This window comes from Monodelphis domestica, chromosome 5, assembly GCF_027887165.1.
Source record: "Monodelphis domestica isolate mMonDom1 chromosome 5, mMonDom1.pri, whole genome shotgun sequence".
NCBI lineage: Eukaryota > Metazoa > Chordata > Mammalia > Didelphimorphia > Didelphidae > Monodelphis > Monodelphis domestica.
The window spans coordinates 122961247-122985854 of record NC_077231.1 but is presented as its reverse complement, the minus strand read 5'-3'; the positions used below and the strand labels follow the sequence as shown (position 1 = coordinate 122985854).

General features: G+C 36.2%; 1 protein-coding gene across 1 annotated transcript in view; it reads right to left on the bottom strand.

Annotated features, from left to right (window-relative positions):
- ANO2 (anoctamin 2) overlaps nt 1-24608 on the bottom strand; it is a 532091-nt gene that overhangs the window by 51696 nt on the left and 455787 nt on the right. Inside the window, exon 18 of the mRNA XM_056799271.1 lies at nt 15425-15570. Coding sequence (XP_056655249.1) covers nt 15425-15570 — 146 coding nt within the window. The remainder of the gene's footprint in view (nt 1-15424; nt 15571-24608) is intronic.

Genomic DNA, 24608 nt, shown 5'->3' with positions numbered 1-24608 from the left:
TCCCCTGTCTATAGGACATATGTAACAACAGGAAGTCAGTGGGCTCCACGGAAATGTAGTTCTTTTTTAGGGTAACAGATTTTTCAAGTATACAATAGGTATAAGTGATAACATTTGTATAACCCAGTGGAAGTGCTTATTGGATCCAGGAGGGAGGGGAGGGTAAAGGAAAGAGAAATAAAATGAAATATGTAAACATGGAACAATATTTTAAAAATTAAAAATTAAAAACACTAGAAAGTATAGGAATAAATAGGTAATACCTTAAAATGATAAATAATATCTACCTAAAGACATTATCAAGTATCACCTGTAATGAGGATATTAGAAGCCTTCCCAGTACAATAAGAAATACAGGAAGGGTGCCCATTATCACGATTGTTATTTAATATTAAACTAGAAATTCTAGTTTTACAATAAGAAAAGGGAAGCCCTAACCTTAAACTATCACTCTTTATAGATGATATGATGGTATACTTAGAGAAACTTGGAAAATCAACTAAAAACTAGTTGACATAATAACTAGTAAAGTTGCAGGATACAAAATAAATCTATATTAATCATCAGCATTTATATATATATATAACCAATAAAATTCAGAAACAAGAAGAAGAAAGAAAATTCCATTTAAAACAATTCTAGGCAATATAAAACACTTGGAAATCTCTTTGCCAAAACAAACACAGAAATTATATGAACACAATTACAAAATGCTTTTCATACAATTAAAGTCAGGAATCAACAATTGGAAAAGAATATTAATTGCTTATGGGTAGGCTGAGCTAATATAACAAAAATGACTTCTAAATATACTTAGGATCATACCAATCAAACTAACAAAAAGCGTTTTAAAGAACTAAAAAATAATGATAATGAAATTCATTTGAAAGAACAAAAGTTCAAGAATATCAAGAGAATCAATAAAAATGTGAAAGAAGTTGACCTAGTAGTACCAGATCCCGAACTGTACTATGAAGCAGTAATTATGTAAACAGTCTTGGTACTGGCTAAGTAAAGGAATCAATGGAATAGATTAGATACACAATATACAGGGATAAATGACCTTAATAACCCAGTGTTTAGTAAACCCAAAGACCCCAACTTTTGGAATAATAACTCACTATTTAATAAAATTGGAAAACAGTACAACAGAAACTAGGTATAGACCATTATCTCATACATGGTAAGGTCAAAATGGATATATGATGTATATATAGAGTGATGTCAAAAGTAAATTAGAGGAACATAGGATGGTTTATCTCACAGATCAATGGAGAAGAGAAGAATTTATGACCTAACAAGAGATATAGAGCATTATAAAATACAAAATGGATAATTTTGACTATATTAAATTAAAAAGCTTTTGAAGAAACAAAAACAATATAACCAAGATTATAAGGGAAACAACAAACTGGGAAAAATTTATAGCAAATTTTTTTCATAAAAGATTCATTTTTCAAATCTATAAAGAAGTAATTCAAATTTATAAGACTACAAGCCATTCCTCAGTTGACAAATTGTCAATTGTAATGAATAAGCAATTTTCAGATAAAAAATCAAAACTATCAATAATCATATAAAAATGTAGTAAATCACTCTTGATTAGAGAAATGCAAATTAAAACAACTTTGAGGTACCACCTCACACCTAACAGATTGGCCAGTATGAACCTAAAGAAAAGTGATAAGTTTTGGAGGGGATTTGGAGAAATTGGGAGACTAATGCATTGCTGGTGGAATTGTGAACTGATCCAACCATTCTGGGGGGGCAATTTGAAACTATGCCAAAAAGGGCATAAAATTGAGCATGCCCATTGATTCTAACATACTGGGTCTGTACTTAAAAGGACTTACTTATACAGACATATTTATAGCAGCTCTTTGTGTGGTGTGGTGGCAAAGAATTGGAAATTGAGGAGATATCTATCAGTTGGGGAGTGGCTCAACAAATTATGGTACATGTTGGTAATGGGATATTATTATGCTATATGAAATGATAAGTAAGGTGATTTTAGAAAAAGTTGGAAAGATCTACATGAACTGATATGGAAAGAAATAAAAGAATGGGGAGTGCATTGTCCATAGTAACAGCAATATTACAATATTGCAATGATTAACTGAAAACTTGGCTACTCAGTAAGAAAATGAGCTGGAATAATTCCGAAGGATTTATGACAGAGAAGCTATCCAACTCTAACTGTTGGAGTCTGAATGCAGATCAGAGCATACTATCTTTCACATTGATGTATTTACAACTTTATTTGGGGGTTTTGATTTTGTATGAGTTCGCTCTTATAACAATGAGCAATATGGAAGGGTGTTTTACATGATAATCCATGAATGTCCCTGATCAAAAACATTAGATTCTGAGTGGGGGGAGGAAAAGAGGGAAAAGATGGTTTGGATCTTATAATTTTGGGAAATGTATGTTGAAAATTATTATTACCTGTAATTGGGGAAATAAAATATCTTTGAATCAAAAAAAGAACATCACCAATAATCCAGAGAACATGATTGAGTGTTGAAGTTATACAAAAGGAAGGCTGGTAGAAAGAACCAGAACTGTTCAACTTTGAGAAGAGAAGATTTAGTGGGGATATATCTGTCTATAAGTATTTGAAGGATTGTCATTTGGAAAAGAGTTTGGACTTGCTCTCCTTGACACAAATAGCAGAATTAGGAACTGTAGAAGTTCAAAGGAAAACATTTAGGCTTGATTTTAGGAGGGGAACCACCCCCCACCCCTGCTCCCAACCAAAAAATCTTTGGTAATTATTAGAACTGTTAAAGTTAAATCACTACTATTAAATCACTACTATAAAAGTAATGATTTGTCCCTCAGTGGAGACTTTTAAAATTTGTAACTCTTATCTTCTGTTGTAGAATCAATGCTAAGTATTATGGGCTGCTCAATGAAGGGGAAGTGACTTGTCCATGTTCATACAGCTAGGAAATATCCAAGGCTAGATTTGAACTCAACTCCTCCTACAACACCAGACTTGATACTCTATCCACTGTGCTACCCAGCTGCCCCCAGAGACTGTATCTATCTTTCAGGCATATTGATACACATGGCCATTTTACAATCATCCTAGGACTATTTTGGCATCTATAGGACGACCCTTCTTCCATATCAATTTGCAAGTTGGGTTCCTCCAGAAAGAGGTATCGATTCTTCTGCCTGGAGAGCCTGGAACAATGTTAAAATATAATTGGGGAATATTTAACAAAATAAATAAACAGAATAGACTATACATAGTATAATATAAATATATATATATAAATACAAATAGTATAAACATAATGCTGATGAAGTTTTCTAAGGTAATAGGGAGTAACAGGGATCCTTATTTATGGTTTAGTAGTTCTGTTTCAATTTGAGCTTGACAGTACTGCCCAAGGGTTGACTGCTTCAGGTTAAAGTTATGCTAAAAGTTCACAATTCTAAACCTATAGTTTATGAGTTTTCACTGCTGTGATTATCCTGCCTCTAGTCAGCAAGAGGTTACAATTACATCAAAGCAAAGGTGTATTAGCAACATTAGCCACAAAACATGTTCCTCATAAATCTGGGACTCATTCTTGAATAAAAGTATTGTCAGTAAGAAGAGTAGACACTCAAAGAAAGGTACGAGCAAAGGGAACAAAGACACTCCAAGCTATGTGTGAGAAGGGACATTTGACACCTTCCATATCACAAGGCTGCAGGGTCCCCTGATTTTCTTACTCTGTTCCACTGACCTTTATCTCACAGTTTCCATAGAACCAGATTGAGCTCTGAGATACTTTATTATTCCCCAGTCATCACTACTCCAGCCACTGGCTCAACTCACATCATGGCCTTAGGCTACTGTTATTCTACTTTTGTGGAATATTGGAAAATGGAGAGGGGAAGAGAATAAAAATTTATAAATCACATAGTATGGTCTGAATATTGTATTAAACATTTTATATACATCATCTCATTTGATCTCCTCAAGAACCCTGGGTGGTATCATCCTCTACAAAATGGTAGTTGAAGAAACTGAAGCAAATGGTGTTAAGTAACATGCCCAGGATCACATAGTAAGTGTTTGAAGTCAAATTTGATCTCATATCTTCCTTATTCCAAGTCCATGACAGCTGCCTCAATGCCTCTGGTAATGATTTGGAATCTACATCTAGCAATGAGCATATGAAGTCTTCGTTCTGGGACCTGTCACCTTCTGAAGAGAATCCTGCCTCCAGACTGTACTTGTTATTCTTCTCACTGACTTCAATTGATCTTCAGCTAGATTCCCTTCTCAGGCTGCACATGGCAACTATCTTATCCATATTTCAAGATGGCATCCATAATGGACAGTAGTAGGGAAGTGAGAGAAATTCCTTCACCCTCCCTTACTCCACTCACCAAGAGGCAAAGGAAAAAAGGTGCTCAAAAGATGATGTCTTTCTCCATAGAGAACTCTCTTCCAAATTGTCCCAGAGTGAGGACCATGTTCCTTTTAATCACCCCAAGTGGCATAGTTGAACCTCAGTCATTTGGTCAGGTCACCTTTATTGAGATAGCTGAATAGCATGCTAAGCTAAGAATTGGAATAAAGGGTGTGGAAAAGATTCCCTCACTTTAGAATTCACATAACTCCTGCATCCTCACAGAAGTGTATTCTTTCCCAGCAGTTTGGCCCCTTCCTCTAATTGGCTGATTCTTCCCGGAATTTCCATTTAATCAAAAGTACACAAGCTAGGTAGGTCTTTATTCCACTCCAGGATTCACTTGTGACTCTTAGGATATTCTCTTCATTACCCCTTTCACCTCCTTCTTCCCTTTTTCAGCTTCTTTTTATCTATTATCTCCCTTCATTGAAATGTAGCCTCTTTATGTGGGGGAGGAAGTGGCAAAAGGGGCTGTCTCTTTGTATTTATATTCTTGGGACTTAGCACAGTGCTTAGCACATAGTAAGTGCTTAGAAAAATGCTTACTGATGAAAAAAATGATCAAACAGCTCCTACTCTCAAGTTACTGTAACCCCTTTGTACTTTCTTAATCTGGTTACTTAGGGAACTTTCTTAAATTGATCAAAGGTTTCTCATATCCCCATTTATACATCTTTGGGGATTACTTATTTAATAAGATGAACCTCATATCTACAGTAACATCCTACCATGTGCTGTCTCTCAATTCAGGTAGATCTCATTTCTGGGGAGGGATTTTTTTCTTGATCTGCTCCTGTTTTCTTCCTTTAAAAAATTAGCAAAAAAATTTAGGAGAACAAGCTAGAGGGAGGTGAGTTATAGCATTAACTTCAAGGTAAGGGAAAACAGAAAACAACCATTTCACTCCAGCACAAGACAATCTTTGAGAGCTAGATAAAGGCAGAGAAGTAACAATCATGATTGAAAAGTATTGTTTTTTCCTGAAATGTTCAATGGGTGGCAGTAAGGTGCACAATGGATAGAGGCCTGGAGAGGAGAGGTCCTAGATTTAAATCTAGTCTCATACCCTTCCTAGTTGTGTGATTGTGGTCAAGTCACTTAATGCCTATTGCATTAATTGCCTTTACTGCCTTAGAACCAATACATAGTATTGACTCTAAGTTGGAAGGCAAGGATATAAAAAAAAGAGAAAGAGTTGGAGACCTGAGTTCTAGTTCTGATTTCACCACTAAAAAGTTCTCTGACATTAGGCAAGTTTTCTTACCTCTATGGAACTCAGTCTTCTCGTGTTGAATGGATGGGCTAGACTAAATGACTTTGAAATGCCTTTCATTCAGGCTGAATGATCCGTCTTATATCATTTCACTTGTTTGTCATTAAAGACACAATGAAATGACTGAACAAGAGCAACAATGCATTTTAAAAGGAAATCTTGCTATGGTCAGGGGTTAGGGTCTGCTGTAGTTGGATTCATATATGTTTGTAAAACATTTAGTAGAATACTACCTCAGTCCCATACAAGTTTGTGGTTGCAATGTATTCAGGATACTCTGGATAGGGTGACCAAAACTTAAAAAAAAAAAAAAACCCAGACACGTTGCCTTTTGCAAGAGACTCAGGGGGAAATGAGCTTTGTTTGCTTGTTTTCTATGGTATAACATCAGAGGACTGCCTTATTAAATGAGGCAATTTCCAATGTACTTTTTGGAACCTCTATCACTAAAACCACTTAGATGAGGTCCAAGAAAGGTCCATTTTCAACTTGTTCAAATTATGGTCTTTAGCAATTTTTAGAAATAATTTGTATAGATTTTTATCACAAGTTATGCATAATATTTATTTATAATATTTATGATAATTTTATAATACTGAGTTTCAAAAGAAACAACTTATGACAATATAATAGAAGAATTTTCTCTTAGACAGGCCTGGAGGAAGACACCACACCCTAGCAGTAAACAGGATCCTGTAAAAGTCCTATCTCTGCTCCCAACTTCTTGTATAATCTTAAGTAAGACCTTTCTCTGTTGGCTTTCATCAATAAAATGGTAGTGGGTTGAGTTAGCTGAACTCTAGCATTCCTTCTCCAGTTCTAACATTCTTAGAAAATGCCATAAAAGCCAAAATGTTCTTGTCAATGCTAAGGACTGGTTCTTAGTACCTCATCCAACAAGGATAAGAGAAAGAGACTTTGCTTACTTCTTTATAAGCTCTTTAGGAGCCTAACATTGGAGATTCCCTCCAAAGCTTCTGGTTTTCCCCTTCAGTTTTCCCAGACTAATGTCTTCCTTTCCTGCTTCCTTCTGGCTGGTGAACCCAGTTCTCTATCCCACCACAAATGTTCCTGGCATGATCTGTTGAAGCCTTAGCTTGCCTCATCTTCTCTTTGGCCCTATCTTAAGATTACAACCTGCCCTTCTCCTCTCTGCTTCCCAACCAGGATCTCCCCCCTCCCCTGGGCCTAGTACTCGTGTTCCTGCTCAATTTAGAAAAAAATGTAAATATAATACTCCTCTCTTTGCTGCTTTGCCTAGCCTCATGCCTTGTGGGGCCATTCAGGCTGACAGGTTCAGAGCTGAGCAGCTCAGCATGCTTCCTGTCCACATGGGTGGTCTGGATTGCTCAGCAAGGAAGCTGACAGCTGAGAGGGGAACACTGTAGGATCATAGTGTCAGGCACAGCAGAGGGAGCAGACAGCTTCAGTTTCATTGGGTTTGTCTTTGTTTGTAGCTTAGGCTAGAGGTTGGGAGGTCTGCCCTGATCAGAAGGAGAGAGGGCCAACTTTGTCTCCCATTCTCCCTGTTCCATATTTGTTTCTGTGGTCATCTTCACCATAGAGGCCTTAGTTTTGGTCTCAGCTCTAACTTGTGAGTTCCTGTGTCACTGTAGGTAAGGGACTTGGCTTCTTTGGCTTTAATCATGCATCAATTCATTTTGATGAATATAGAAATCTCCAATTCCCAACTCTTTCATTTTACCAATGAAACAATGGGGGTTCAGAGAAGTGATTTTGCTAAGGCTGTAGAACAATTTAGTGGCAGATCTTGGACTAGAACTGAAAGCTCCTGACACTTACTCCAATGTCTTTTCCATATTACATCTAACTGCTCACAAAGAAAAGTAGGATAGAGGGTGGAATATCGTTGGCAATCTTCTGATTTCCAGACTAGGATAATTTTCTGTTCCATATAGCAACCTCTAAACTCAAAGGATGCTTTGAGAAGACACAATCTTGAAGCTAACCCTAAATGATGTTAACAACCCTCATTCAACAAAGATTAACATGTTACCCCTCAGTCTTCTGTGCAATGCTCCTGAAAGTCCATATATATTCCCATCTCTCTCTCTCTCTCTCTCTCTCTCTCTCTCTCTCTCTCTCTCTCTCCCCTCTTCCTCTCTTTCTCTCCTTTTCTTTATCCCCTTTCACCCATGCTCTTATTCCCATCCCTCAACTTAGTACCACCTTCCAACATACATCTTTAAAAATAGCCACTCCTTCTATGGTGCTTTCTGGAAAAAGCACTCCATGGAAAACAAGCTTTCTTTCATCTTAAAATGTTTTCCTTTATTGCTCTTTTCAACTTCTGACTCTGAGGACTGGTTCCCTCCTAATGTGACAACCTCCCTAGCCACCTTTTCCAGTAGTAATTAAATTAGTAAATGGAAAAACATGGTTACTTTTATCATTACTCCCCAAATTCCACCAGTCAAGTTGAGATATTCTTTGGTCCCACAATGCTATTTCTAGATTTTCCTTCTACCTCCATTATAATTGATTATTCTCATTTCTAAATTCTTGCACTACTATCTTCCACTTTTAAGTAGTTATTCACATTATTTTCCTTGCCTAAAATGAAGCTGTCATCTCCCTAGTTCACTACTGGATCAAATCTATTCTTTCCTTCAAGATCTAATCCAAACTTTCTTTGAATCCTCAATGAGAAAAATGATCTCTTTGTCTTCAAAATTTTCATAGAAATTACAGTTTACAAAGGATTCACCTAACAAAAACCTTATGAGGAAGATAGTACAATTTTTATTCAATCTATCAACACACTAGTATTTTTAAAGCCCCCATTCTATTCCAGACTCTGTGATAAACTGAGGCTAAATAGACACAAGCTAACCAGCCCTTCCCCTCATGGAGTTTACATTCTACCAAGGGAGACAAGTACATACATAATTATATAGTATAAAAATAAGTACAAAAATAAACAAATACAAGTCAACTGGTAAAGGGGAAGCTCTACTAGCTATATGATCCAGGAGAATCAAGCGTACTAAATTGAACCTTAAAGGAAACAAAGACTTGTCAGAGATCAAAGCAAGAGGGGAATCCATTCCAAAGAAGCTTGAGTCTATGCAAAGGTACAGAAATGGGAAATATAATGTCATATGAATGGAAGCATAAGAATGCCAGTTCAACAGGACCACAGATAGAGTCAGTGAAAGGAAATGATACATAATGCAATTGAAAAAGTAGGTTGGGACCAAGTTGTAAAGGGATTTCACTGCCATAAAAAAGGAACTGGATTTGATCTGGAGGTAATGAAGAGGAGCTACAGCTTTCTGAGCAGGGGAGTAATGTAGGCAGTCTTGGACTTCAGGATATCATGTTGGGGGTATGTGGAGGGTTCCTGGATTTAAATCTGGTCTCAGATACAATACTTAGTAAAGATTCCAAGACAGAAAGGAAGAATTTTTTTAAAATTAGTAATTTCTGTCAGTACTTATTTGTAGTTTTGTTCCATCCATAGTCTCAGTGATAGACTACTACTTCAAAGCTAAACCTCTGCCTTGTGGATGGAGTATATTGCATGCTGCTCAAACTTGTGCTAGCATATGCAACTGGTTTCATTGTGGCCATTACTCTCTTGGTATAGCACTACTCTCAATCCTTCCAAGCTGGTATCTGTATGTGGGACAAATGTCTTCCTTGAGTCAGCATAGGCCAAAACTGGTGCATCTGTGAGGCAGCTGCCTGAGGCTTTAAAAGCATGTTTACTTCTGTCTGTCCAATGTTCCTCAAAGAGCTCTTTTGGTTTGGGAAGGGGAAAAAATCCCTTTGTGTTTCTTGTCTTTCTACTTCTTTGTCTCTACAGTCATACATCCTTGAGTGAGATTATTCACTGGCTTAGCATAATAGCATAGTTTTAAAGAAATTTTTGGTAGTGTCTACTATATCCAAGAAGTTGTCATAGCACAAAAGATTCTTTGGCCATAGCCACGGTGAGTGACTGTATCTTCTCTGGGTCCATGATCACATTCAGCTCAGATGCAATGGGAACCACATACTTGATACAAGTTGGAACTTGTCAAGTGAAAGATTCATGGTCATTTTCTTTTAGTCAATCCAACACTTTCATAATATCTCCTGGTGTTATCCCAGGCTCTTCCTGAAGATGATGATATTATCGAGGTACATTAATACTTGAAGGTAACAATATCTCCATCTACTTTCTCTATAGGTCTTTGGAAGGTGGTGGGTGTTTCTGAGCTGCCTTGGGGCATATATCTGAACTGGTGATATTCAACTGGATGAATAAAAGTAATCATTTTTATATCTTTCTTTGCAAAAGGAATCTAATAGCCATTGCACAACTCCAACCCAGAAAAACATTGGCTATCTAAGAGATAATTGAGAGTATCCTGAATCCTTGCTTTGGGATATTGATCCATTTTGGTTCTTTTGTTCAAAGTTCATTAGTCTATACACATACATATATTTTTTCCATTTCTTACTACTATGGGAGTTGCAAAAGGGATAATAGATTCTGTGATGATGCTATTCATCAGTATGTTTGGAGACATTCCCTGAGGTCATCTATCACAAAGGGATCTTTCTAAATCTTCCCCAAATGGTCATGAATCAATGAACTGGATTTTGTGATTTCTTCTTTGAGCATCTCCCACAACCCATTCATGCAGTGAGAACATACTGGTTCTCATGCTGAGCTTCTGCCCAAGGCACTCCTTCTATTCTTATGGCATTGGGGAATTTGAAAGTCAAACATTTTAGGATCAGCTTCAGTGGTTGAAGAGATAGGGATGCCTTTTTGATGATTACTGTTACAATTTAACTCTATTATCCCCAAACCCATTATGAGTTGCAAAGATGCCCAAAATGCAGATAGTGAGTTCTAGTTGTTGTTTTTTTCAGTATTCTCCAAGTATTCAGAATAGGTTGGAATTGGTTCCAATTGAAGCTTATACTTTAATAACACATAATCAATCTGGACAAACCACAGTCTGAAAGTTCATTAATTTGATGACACCAGAAATATCTTTAGGAAAATTGCAAGATGACTTTAACATATCCCAAGCTTAGGTATACTTGGGAAATACTAATTGGTCCTCCAAGGCCATAATCTGCAAGAGACATTTTCTTCAAATATCTCTTATGAAATGACTGGAACATAATGGTGATATGTGTTCTCTATAAAATAGCAATGTAATTGATTTTCTCAATTTTTAGTCCCCTCTATTCAAGATCCTAATGTGTGTAGGTGGGAAAAAGCTAGTTGGAATTGTTGATGAGGACAGTTAGTGCTGGGTTAGGAGTGGGACAACTTCTTTCCTTGACCCTTACTTTTCTCTGAAACTGGTCTTTTACTTTATGTACCAAGGTCTCATTCTGCTCACAAGTGCATTTGGTCATTTTCTCTAAAGCTATAACAGCTGCAACTGTTATTTCCAGATATTCCCCAGATGATGGTGTATACATAACAATTTCTCTCCGACTCCATTCCCTTGGCCTGGAACTTTTCTCAGGGAATCATTGTTGTCCATGAATCTCCATCAAGGCTTTGTCAAGAATTTCTATTTCAATTTTTGCATCACTTTAGTAATTATTCTACCTCATATCTTTGGTCTATATATTTGCATAAATTCCTGAACCATTTGCCTATGGGATTTCCCACTGTTTATCTGTTGAGTCGGCCTTGAGTATATTTTTCATACCATATGCAATATCACAACTCTTCAAAACTAGATGTGTTTTAGTGGAATTGCTTATAAACTCTCATGTATGGGGGAGAGACAACATGAATCATATAACTTTGGAAAACATATGCATTAATTAGTTATTGGAATAAAATTAAGATAAAATTTTTAAAAATCTACATGGCTTTTGCTTAAAGTCTTGATAACCCAACAGTATTCAAACTACTAGATGATGCTAAGGGTAGAGGCACTGGGCCTGGAGTCAGGAAGACTTGAGCTCAAATCTGACCTCAGTCACTTACTACTGTGTGACTCTGGTTAAGTCACTTTACCCTCTTTGCCTCATTTTCCTTATATGTAAAATGAGCCGGAGAAGGAAATGTCAAACCACTCCAGTATCTTTGCTAAGAATACCTCCAAATGAGTCGTATAGAGTTGAATACAATTGAAATGACTGAACAACAATAATCCAAAGCCTTTATATTTGAGACCTATGTACACTCACTCCAACTTGACCCAGTTCTTCATCTCAGGCATTAGTGCCCTGGTTCTATTAGTTTCTGTAACTTAGCATTCATTCGAAGTGCAGTCCAATAGCTTCACACCTCTGTGCTGATATGTAGATACAACAAATGTGGTATATGCATGACTTGGTATTTTAATAGCCCTAAAGCATTTTTCAAGTACTTTTCAAGTACTTTTGCCATGTCATTTCTGGATTCCTGGAATCAGACTTCCCAACAGTATAAAAGCACTCCCACTGAGGCATCCCATAAGCCAATCCTGTTACACTATGTTAGAAGTCTTCCAACTATATAGTGCCACTGACACCCATATAATTCAGGTTTTCATGTTTGTTTCCCAAGGGGGCATTGGACCTCTTTTGAGAAGGTTCCTAAGTGGGACCAGATGTGTTTCTCTGCCAAGATATACTTTGTCTTATGCCTGCCACCAAGTAGAGCTTTCCTGCCTGATCCAGCTGGCCTTTCCTCCTTTTCACATTCACATACTTGTGCTCCAACTCCTCCCTCTTCAAGGTTCCATCAATTTATCTTCCTAGAATCTATGGAGCCTGTCACTGGTTTGGATGCCTGATGCCACACTGACATTGGTATCAAGGAATATATACTGGAGACATCTAGACATAAGTAGGGTCACTCTTTACCTGATGGAATATAGCCTCATCATCAATAGCATATTTATTGTCTGTAACAGCCAGCCAAGAATTTTTCTTAACCTCTTGAACAGATGAGAACCCAAATGTCTTTTCAAGCTTGAACCTCAAGTGCTTGATTTTATTGCCCCCTTTGCTCACTAAGGTCATCATTTTCTTAAAAGCCTCCTCTCTCACACATGACTGTGTAAATGGGGGCAGGGGGGTGTCACAAAAGAATGTCCAATAACTGTTCACTATCTGAATGCTTTTTGGTAAATTGTTATATTCAAGATTGACAATTCATAGGACACATCTATAAGCTGTTAATTTATGGTATCCTTGTTAAAATAAAGTTTCAGTGGAATTAGTCTTTTTCAGCCCCAAATGTCACTACCAGGAAAAGTATTAGAAAAGAGGTATTTTGAATATTTATGACATTAGAATAAGGGTATCATTGACAAGGAGAGAAAGCATAGTACAGTGGGGAAAGTGCTAGATATAGAGTGAAAGCATCTGGGTTCAAATTCAAGCTTTGCTACTAATTACCTGTCTGATTTTGAGGAGGTTACTTACCATCTCTGGGTCCTAGATCCTCAAATATAAAATGAGGAGAATTGGAATAAATTGTCCCTAAGGTGATTTTCACCCCTAAATCTATGATTTGATTAATCTAATTATCCCATGAGTGAAATCAAGCATTACTAATACAGGGAGGTTAAACTGACTACTTAGAGTACTACTGGGAAAGGGTAGGCTTTTATCTGCTCTTGGTAACATGGCATAAAAAAAAGTACATGATATTTAACCAACATTGCCCAACTCATCTGTTTCTGAACTTTCCTCATCTTTGCTTATCTGAATGCTTCAGTAACTTTCTTTTCCTTTTCTTCTATTATCACTATGACTACCTATTCCCTACCAGGCCCTCCCTTTTTTAACAAATACTTATAGTGATGCAAGACAAATTTTTACATTGACTATGTTTGAAAATGAATGTTTCATTTTATACCTATAGTTCATAATCTCCCTGTCAAGAGGTAGGAGGAATAAGGATTTTATCAACAATCATCTGGAATACCACTTGGTCAATGCATTGATCAGAATTCCAAAGACTTCCAAAATTATTTTCCTTTACATTACATTGCTGAAGTCTGAATATTAATTGCTCGTGTTTTTCTCATCTCATTCTGCATCAATTTAACCAGCCTGCTATTTCTTATGACACAACACAATTCCATTACATCATTTATCATAATTTTCTCAGCACCATTTGCTAGTTGACAGAAATCCACTTTGTTTCCAGTTCTTTGTGATAGCAGAATGCTGTAAATATTTTTATGATATATGGACTTCTGTTCTCTTCCTTTGATTTCACTGGGTCCTAGTAGTAATATCACTTGGTCAAAAGGTTCACAAAGTTTAGAATAATTTTTGGTATAGTTCCAAAATGTTTTCTGGAATGATTGAATAAATCATAGTTCCACCCACAGTGAATTAGTATGCCAGTCCTTCCATAGCTCTTTCAACAAATTTCCTTTTCCTTTTATGTCATTTTTGCCAATCTGATGAGTATGAAGTGGAATCTGAGTTATTTTAATGAGCATTTCTCTAATTGTTAATAATATGAAACTTTTTTCACTTAGTTGTTGACAACTTGCCTTTCTTCTTTTTAAGACTGCCTGTATATATCTTGTGACCATTTATTTTGTAGAGAATTACACATATAGATACACATGCATATATTCACATATTTATACTATATATTTGTGGATATATATGTGCACATGTATTTATAATACACATATATACTTAGAATGGGATATGGACAAATTCGCTATAAAGATTTTCCCATAATTGTCTCCTTTCAAACTCTGATTGGATATTTTTGTCAAAATCTTTTCAACTTTGAGAAATAAAAATTGCCCAATGTATTTTTAAAATTATCTTTGGCCTTTGCTTTGTCAAAAACTTTCCCTTTATCCACAGTTGTATAAACTTTCTCCTTTTATTTATCTAGAACCTTTTACATTTATATAACTATCATATAACTATCCAACATAACCCACAAGTGATCATGTAGTGGCTGCCTGGAGACCTTCAATACAAGGCAGAACCCACTATTATCCCAAATAGTCCATTCCCCTTCTCACTATCTCTAATATTAGTAAACTTTTCTTGCATCAAACCAAATTTGCTTTTTTGCAGCTTCTATCCAATGCTACTAGTTCTGCCTTCAGAGTCAAGAGAATAAGTCTAATCTGTCTTCTATATGAGGACTCCTTAAGTACTTAAAAAGCATTATCATGTTCCTTAGAAGTCTTCTTTCTCTGTACTAACCATCCCCAGTTCCTTCATCAGATCCTTGTATGACATGAACCTAAATTCTTTGACCATCTTGGATTCCCTTCTTTGAACACATTCTACCTCAACAGTGTCCTTCCTAAAATGTGCACCCTAAAGTAGATAGTCCCAATGGGAACTGACCAGGGAAAAGTAGAGGGGAACAATAATTTCTTCATTCCTGAAAGTCATATTTCCCAATGATGCCAAAGACTGTGTTAGGTTTTTTGGCTTTTAAATCACCTTACTAATCTATAATGTTTAAAATCATAGGAAACACAGAAAGGTTAAGCTACAAGAAACCAAAGAGATCATTAGTCCAACACCTCATTTTAAATGAAGAAATAAACCAAGATATGAAGTGACTTGTGCCATGGCCATACAGCTAGTTTATAGTAGAGCTGGGACTTGATGTCCAGAATTCTTTCATTAAAATAATATATAATATATATAATGAAATAATATATAATAATATATAAGAATGGTAGTAAATACATTTTCAAATATGAATCTAATGAAGTTATTTACCCAGGTCCCATCTATGTTTTATTCATGTAAGATTAGTTCTTACTCATTTCCATATATTCAGGAGTCAATCCAGTATATGGCTCCAAGCTATAGTCCAGGTCCCACTGCTCAGGGTGCTTTGATTGTGTAGAGTCAGTTTCTCCAGGCTCTGTCTCATCCTTCAGCTTTCGGAATAGTTTCTTTAGTTTTCTGAGAAGGGAAATGGGCTGGTTACCAAAGGCTACATGTAAGAATAACAACTCATATTTCCATACAGTGTTTGAAGTGTTACAAGTTGGCTTCCTTAAAAATATAAAAGGAAGGTAGTACAAGTATTATTATTCACACTTTGTAGGCAAGAAAACTAAAACTCTGAGGAAGTAAGCAATTTGCTCATGGTCAAACATATAATATGTATCAGAGATAAATTTTGAACCCTTTGATTCTCTTTTCACTATATCATGCTGGGGCAAGGACATCCCAGCCAGGATTTCCCCATTTCACAGGAAAAAAAGTATGGGGATTTAAGGCACTTTTCATCATAGGAAAGATAGAAATGAACCCAAAGTTTGCCTTTCTTTAAAAAGAAATAGGACTGTCTTCACCAAGGTAGGCATGTTTAATTACCATTATACTACTTAGGGTGAAAGATTTCTTTAAGACATTACATTTGCTTATGACTGAAATGATCCTTTCCATAATGGTAAGTTCCACAGTAGAGATGGATTTTCATTACTCTTAGAGAAACTAACAGAGATGGCAAAACTAGCATGCCTTTACTATATAGGTGTGCTGTTGGGGCAGTTACTTTGCTGCTCATACTATGCCATGCCTGGACCCTGGGAAACCTGCTTCTTCTTCCCTCAGCATGTAACTAGATTCTCTTTTTTCTCCTTATTGGACCCAAGACCAGAGATTAGTTGTTTCCAAAGGGAGTTAATAAACAATCATAGAAAGGCAAGTAAAATCTGAAAACATTTTAAAAATAAAAAGAGCATAGATACTCTGTCTTGAGATATCCTAATTGTGTCATGGATGTTGGCACAGTTTCCTGGGAAAACTAGCCCCATTCCTACCTTCTTAGCATCTATCCAGCTTTATTCTGTTTTTCATGCTATCTCAGATCTGGTCCAAAACTATCTCTGCTTGTGCCTCCAGTCTATTTCCTGTTTCCTTCTTATTTTAAAATTTGAGTCTCTTAGGGTATTTACTACTAATTTTTTCAACCAGTGCTTCTAAGTATTATTTGTTATTTACATTTGAAGAGTGGAACCAGATAGGGAAATCTGTCTTTTTTTTCCTGGTTGATAATCCATATCATCCTTGTTATGGGTATATCCCAAGGCTCTGGCCTGGATCTTCTATCTACATAGTAACTCGGTAATCTCATCAGCTTCCATGTGTTTAATTATCATCTCTAGGTACATAACTCCAAACTCTATATATTGAGCCCCAGTTGTTGCCTGACCTTCAGGTCCACATCACTAACTGATCCTTGGATATTTCAGACTTGATGTCTCATAAGCACCTCAAAATCAACATGTCCAAACAGCTCATTAACATTCTCCCAAAACCAAACTCTAAATGTTTCTTAAAGTGCTGCCATTTTAAATGGTAGCCTAATAGTGTTTCTCTGGAAATAGCATAAGTATACCATGGAGGGCATTCCCTATAGATAGGAATTTAATCTGAAGACTTCTGAAGTCTCTCTCAACTCTGAAACACAGGTTTCCTCCAAGGTTCTGTCTCATCTTGTTTTCTCATTGCCTTCTATATCAGTCCATTTGGTAATCTTATCAGCTCCCACAGATTCAAATATCACCTTAATACATGTGATTCTCAGTTCTCTTTGTCTAGCTCTAACCTCCCTACTGACCTTTAGTGTTGCAACTCCATCTGCTGACTAGACAGATGCAATCAGATGCCCCATAGACATCTTAACTTTAATGTGCCTAAAATGGAAATCTAATCACCCCCTCCCAAAATCTTCTTTTACCCTAATTTCCCTATTACTATCAAAGGTGCCATTATCCTCCCAGTCATCTAGCCCTAGAAACCTAGAAAGGCATCATCCTCAAATTCTTACCCTCTCTCATCCTTTATATCCAATCGGTTACCAAGCCCTCATAATATGGTCCCTTCCTATTTTTAGTCTTCTTACATCTTACTTTCCCCTATGTGCTCTATGAAGAACCAGTGACATTAACCTTTTTTTTGTTCCTCACACTAGATTCTCATATCCCAATGCTGAACATTTTTACTAGCTGATTCCTGGAATTCTCTCCTCATTTCCTTTTCATGGCTACCTTCTAGTCTTAGCTAATAATTCAACTTCTACAAGAAGCCTTACCCAGTCCTTAATCTTAGTGACTTACTCTAAGATCAGCTCTCAGTTATCTTGCATATACCTTTTTTTGGAAACACCTTTTTTTTTCTTAGAATCAATATTGCATATTTTATGTTATACATCAATGCTATTCATAAAAATGTTATACATAAAAATAAATATTTATTCTTTAAAAATAATAATATGCTTAATGTTTATTTACTTGCCTAGTTCAATAAAAATGCAAAACCTTCTCCCTCAGCTCTTTCCAAGAGTCCCTTTTGGGGTAGGAAAGAGTGGTACTGCCATGGTCTCAGATCCAGCCAAGCCCACGGCTTCAGGGGGTCCTTGGCAGGTGGAAATGAGAGATGGAAGGCAGCTGTATGTGTATCAGCCTGGGGCAAAATTTTGCATGAAATGGCTGCTTTGCCATGCCCAGGTTCAGCCTTTTTATATCCATTTTCTTGGCACACAGCTACATTATTCAACATACATGTTCAAATAAAGATAATTGGATAAGTGATACATTAACTTTTAATAAATCTTTTGATTAACATTCTGAGATCATTCTATATACTTATATGGTAATTATTGATTCTGACAGAATACATAAAGGTTTTACCCAAGATAAATGATTTTGTCACAGGTGGCTTAATTTTCTCATTCATCTGTGAGGAGCTTTGTGCTTACAATCAAGGAAAATCACTTATTACATTTAATAAAAATAGATAATCAATAAGAAATCCTGAAGACAATTAACAATCATAGCAGTGAAATTGAGAGATCAAAGGGGGTACTGAAAACACAATTCAGATTTAATATTAGGCTCATCATTTTTAGTTTGTTAGGGAGTTTTTCAAGGAGGGTTTTGGTGGGTAAAATCAATCACTGAGGCATGATGAAGCATGGTGTACCAATGCATTTGGTGCAGGCTTTTCCTAATGAATGATTTTTATACTAGCTTAAAAGAATAAGTTTTGGAGCATGGGAGAAGGGGATATTTGGGCATGACTTGTGGATACAGCTTTTTCTGGGAATTATATACCTAAGTAAAAGTTAAGCCATGATGGTCTTTTGGGTTTGGTTTTGAGAGTCTGATCTTTTGGTGATATTCTGAGGAAAAGTGTGCAAGCATTTTGCTCTTATATTACTTTTTCTGAGACTAGGGAAAGGATAATAATCATATCAATTCCATTAGTAAGGGATGTTGATGAGAGAAGTCATACAGAGGGGGCTGAATGCGCAATTCCATCCTGCCAAGGAGTCACTTTGTGATCTCCTGGTTTCCACAAGTGACCATGTCAAGACATCGTGACCTGATGGCTTCTGGCATGGTACTACAATGAAATTTATAAAAGATTAAGTCTTTCCAGAGCAAGAATGAACAGAAAACCTAGAAATTAGATAACATACAGATGAGATGTTTGTAAAACTTCAGATTCTGATTCAGATCATACAATGCACTCTCTCATTAAAATGATTTCTTTATTGTTACTTCCTTTTTATTTTCATCTGTTGTTTTCTCATCTCCTTTTAATGACAAGTTTCAGAAAATGTCCCCTAAAAGACATGGAGTTTTTTATCTCCTATATCCTCCAGGGGTCATCCAGATATAGTAATAATGGCAGCTGTAGGACAGTCCTTAAGATGTTTAAGGTACCTGCTAGGTGAAGCAGGAACTCCAAAATTTGGGGTTTTGAAACCTTTCTTTTCTTTTTCTTTCTTCATTTTTTAAAAACTCTTATCCTATGTCTTAGAAACATTGCTAAGTATTGGTTCCAAGGCAGAAGAGCAGTAAGGGCAAGGCAACAGGAGTTAAATGACTTGTCCAAGGTCACACAGATAGGAAGTTTTGGAGGTCAGATTGAACCCAGGATATCCCTCCTCCAGTAATGGCTCTCTATCCACTGTGCTCCCTACCTGCCTGAATACCTTAATTTTCTGTGTTTCATCTTTATTTTATTTTTATAACAAATTTTCATATGTTTTCTGACATTATGTGATTCATGTTGTCTCCCATCATTTTTCCCTTCCCCATCCCAGAGCTGAGAAACAATTCAATGTAGGTTATACATGCTTTATCGACACATATTCTCATATTATTCTTTTTTAAATGAATAATCTTACAAAACCAAAACTCCAAAGCATATAACCAAATTAATATTGGTAAATCATAAATTTCTACTCCAACAGTTCTTTCTCTGGCGGTGGATAGCATTCTTTTTTCATAAGTCTCTTAAAATTGTCCTGGATCATTGTATTTCTTTTAGTAGCAAAGTCTATCACAGTTGATCATTCCACAATATTGCAGTTACTGTGCATAATGTTATCCTAGTTCTGCTTATTTCACTCTACATCAGTTCACAGAGGTCTTTCCAGTTCTTTCTGAAATCTTCCCATTCATCTTTTTTATAGCACAATAGAATTCCATCACCATCTTATACCACACTTTGTTCAGCCATTCCCCAATTAAGGAACATCCCTTTAGTTTCCACTTCTTTGCCACCACCACAAAAATAACCACAGCTAAATATTTTTGTGCAAACAGGACCTTTCCCATTTTTTGTATCACTTTGGGATATTGACCTAGTAGTGGTATTGCTGGATGAAAAGGTATACATTCTTTTATAACCCTTTGGGCATAATTCCAAATTGCCCTCCAGAATGATTGGATCAATTCAAAATGCCACCAGTTATTCATTAGTGTCCCAATTTTGCTACATTCTCTCCAACATTTATTATTTTCCTTTACTGTTATATTAGCTAATCAATACCTTGATATTCAATAGAGAAAACGGAATACTTGCTCTGATTAGAAGTGCAGAATCTCACAGTTCAAAGAGGCCAAAAAGGCCATCAAGTTCCAACCTAAATGGGAATAAGAATACTCTCTATACCATAGTTGGCAAATGATTATATAATCCAGTAGGACTCTCACCTATATAATCATATACACTATGCCTCTCTTAAAGCAGGCTAAGATTTTATTAGGGTTTTGTTTTGTTTTTTGCTACTATATCACAGTGTTAACTCAAATTGAGCTTGCAGTACACAAAACTGCCCATGTCTCTAGCCATACCTCCACCACTGAGTGCTTATACAGATGATTTTTTTAACCTAAATGTTAGAATTTACATCCTTTACATGAATAGGCAGTTTTATATGATAAAATAAAAAATATCAATAAGCACATGAAAAAGTGTTCTAAATCCCTCCTTATTAGATAAATGCAAATTAAAACAAATCTGAGGTACCACCTCATACCTAGCAGATTGGTTAATATGATAGCAAAGGAAAGAAATAAATATTGGAGGGGATGTGGCAAAATTGGGACACTAATACACTGCTAGTAGAGTTGTGAATTCTGCAGGGAAATTTGGAATTATGTGCAAAGGGCTTTAAAAGAATATCTACCCTTTGACCCAACCATACCACTGTTGGGTTTGTACCCCAAAATGATAATAAGAAAAAAAGACTTATACAAAATATTTATAGCCATGTTCTTTATGGTGGCAAAGAATTGGAAAATGAGGGTGTCTCCATTAATTGGGAAATGGCTGAACAAATTGTGGTATCTGATGGTGATGGAATACTATTGTGCTGAAAGGAATGATTAACTGGAGGAATTCCATGTGAACTGGAATGACCTCCAGGAATTGATGCAGAGTGAAAGGAGCAGAACCAGGAGAACATTGTACACAGAGACTTATCGATACATCATGGCACAATCAAATGTAATAGACCTTTCTAGTAGCAGCAATGCAACGATCCAGGGCAATCCAGAGGAACTTATGAGAAAGAATGCTATCCACATGCAGAAAAAGAACCGTGAGAGTAGAAACCCAGGAAAAAAAAAAACATATGATAGATCATGTACTTCAATAAGGATATGATTAGGGTTTTTATGTTAAAATATCACTCTTCTACAAATATGAATAACATGGAAATAGGTTTTGAACAATGAAACATGTATAATCCAGTGAAATCGCTTGTCAGCTCCAGGAAGGGGAAGGTAGGGGAGGATTATGAATCATGTAACCATGGGGAAATGTTCTAAATTTTAAAAAAATTATGACCTTACATCCCTTCCTATTAAATTTTGCCTTATTATATTTGAATCAATATATCAGTCTGAAAAGACTTTTATGAATCCTGGTTCTGTTATTCATTGTGTTTGCTATCCCAGCCATCTCTGTGTTATAAAAGGCAGGTAGAGCTACAGTGAATTTAAGGGATGTACCTGAGGTCTAAAAGCTAGTAAATGACAACACTGAGAACAAAGTTCAAACCTCCTGACTTCAAATTGTCTTTTTATTCTCATTAATAACTACTTCTGGCTATAAATTAAGAAAGGGGTACATTTCACTTGTGACATATCACCTTCCTATCTCTGTCTTGAAGAACTGCCTGGCAGAATGGCCCATTTAAGAAAGCAACTTAAAAAAGATGTACTCAACTTTTATATGCAAAAAAAAAAAAAAAGCTTAGCTCCTCAGAGAAAAGAGCTACCTCAAAGTTGTATGGGCTGCTTTATGAGGTTGTGGGTTTCTATCATTAAAAGTTTTCAGAGACTTGTTGACCACTTGCCAGCATACAATGTCAAGGGGATTCCTATATGTGAATACATTGCTCTGCATCACCTATGAAGTATCTTCCAATTCTGAAGTTCCAATATTTTATGAAAGTGCCCTCTTTTCAAATGTGTTCCAGCAAAGGCTGAACCTGAGTTTTGAGGGGTTTCAAGTGTGGGGAATATGCCTATGGTAGGCACTGAGGTTGCCTATCAGAGGTTTCTGAGGCTAGTCTGGCCATCAAGCGAGAAGTTCTAAGGATAACATTGCAATCTGTACTCAAAACCCATTGTACTTCAAACAGATGTTAGAACTACAATAATCAGATGTACAAACATATGGAAAAGGAGCAAAAACAATCATCCCAAACTGTAAATAGCTCAAGATTTGGTTCTTCCATTCTGCTTACCATACACAAAGACTTCTCTAAAAAAATCTGCCAATATATATTAAGCTCTGACCCGAGTCCGAAGTGCATATTGTTTATAATTATCTGACTTGTCTGGACAGCATCTGCCACAGTTTTTTAAGGACATGAAACAAGTGAGCTGCGTGAGTGGAGATAGTCTCTGAGAACAGAACACACTACCAAGTTTTATTTATTATTATATTCTCGTTAGTTGAAGAGCTGCACTCATAGCACTTAATGACCGCAGTTTTATTGCCTCCCTTGCAACATTTTATTTTTCCATTCTGTATTGAGAGTGGCAGCCACCATCTCCACAATCATGTCAAGAACCAGACTCAGGACAGGCATGAAGGCAGCATGGACTAGTGAAGAAGCTCTCCAGATGGAACTTTTGGAATCCCTAGTGTGCCAGGTTTGGTGAGGAGATGAGGACAGAAATGGAGGAAGCGAGGTGAAATCACTTCTCAAGGCTACAAAACTCTTCAGTTTTAAACAGGGGTATAAGAGAATTGATGCAGCTTCTCAGTGTCAACAAAGAAGGATTCAAATGAAGTGCCCCAGAGTTCTGTACTTGGATATACACATAAATGTGTAATATTTCTTACTGATACTAAAGGTTTTAAATGCATGGTCACTAAATTTGTATGACAGGAAGCTGAGATCTATAGCAAACATGTTTTTCAAGCCCACTGACATATTTTGATGAGTTCAGTTTTTTCTCTTTTTTGAAAAATGAAACATTTGCTCATTTTCATATCTGAAGTACCTCTTTCATTGTTTTTTAAATGATCACTGGAAATGCATCAGTAATCATATTCATCAATTCTTTCTACTTCCTTCAGAAGAATGCTGTGAGGAAAGCAATGGGTAAATTCTAGAGTATTACATAAATCTGAAAAGTTATTAACTTTTCTGTGCCTCCAGGTTTCCTCATTGTAAAATAAGTGTCTTTAAAGAGATAATCTATTCCATCTCTCAAGTCTATGAACTTAATCAAACAATGCTTCTTTTGCTCAGTATATGTGGAATTCTTTACTGGAATGTCTTAAGGACACACATATACTCACACAGAGGTGCAAAAACACACACATTATTATTTATTGTTCTCACTGTTTTTAATCAAAGGTAGTATTACTCTACTTGACTACTCATCACATTTACTAGACTTGGTTCTAAATTACTTTGGACTGATGGAGAAAATCAAATCCACCTTCAAAGGACAAAGGTTTAATACTATAGAGGATATCCAAAAGACCATGATGCAAGCTCTAAAGGAAATTCCAAATATATTTTGGGCAATGCCACTATCAGTGGAATAAATTTACAGTCTTTCCAGGTTCCTACTTTGAGAGATATTATATACAGCACAAAAGAAAGGGCATCACATTGGAAGTCATGGATCTTAAATAAAAAAAGTAGCTTTAATACTTGATTGTGGGTCTTAATATGTCATTTAACTTCTACAAAGCTCAGTTTTCTCATGTATGAATGAAGAAAATGATACCCACTCTACCTACCTCATGGGGTTTTTGTGAGGAAATCACTTAATGTCCCTTAAAGTGTTATATAATTGCTATTGTTGCTCACCATCCAACTGGGTCTATTAATCTTGGTATGTTTCCTTAGAAATCAGTCTCATTATATTATTGCAGTACCTCATATGGGCATCTCCTTATGAACTTAGCTCCTGTTCATACCTCATGGGCTAAATTCATTTAATTGTAAGATGTAGAGCTAAAAGGAACCTTAGAAGCCATTAGGTTGAACCCCTGATTTTATATATGAGGCAAAGAAGGAAGAGAAAAATGAAAGGACTTGCCCCAAATCGCACAGCTAATAAGTGTCAAGGGCAAGTTGAAAACCTAGATGTCTTTGACTCTAGTCTAGTGTTTGTTTTTTTCTGCACACAGTAGGGTAATACTTGTTCTTACAAAGTAAGGAT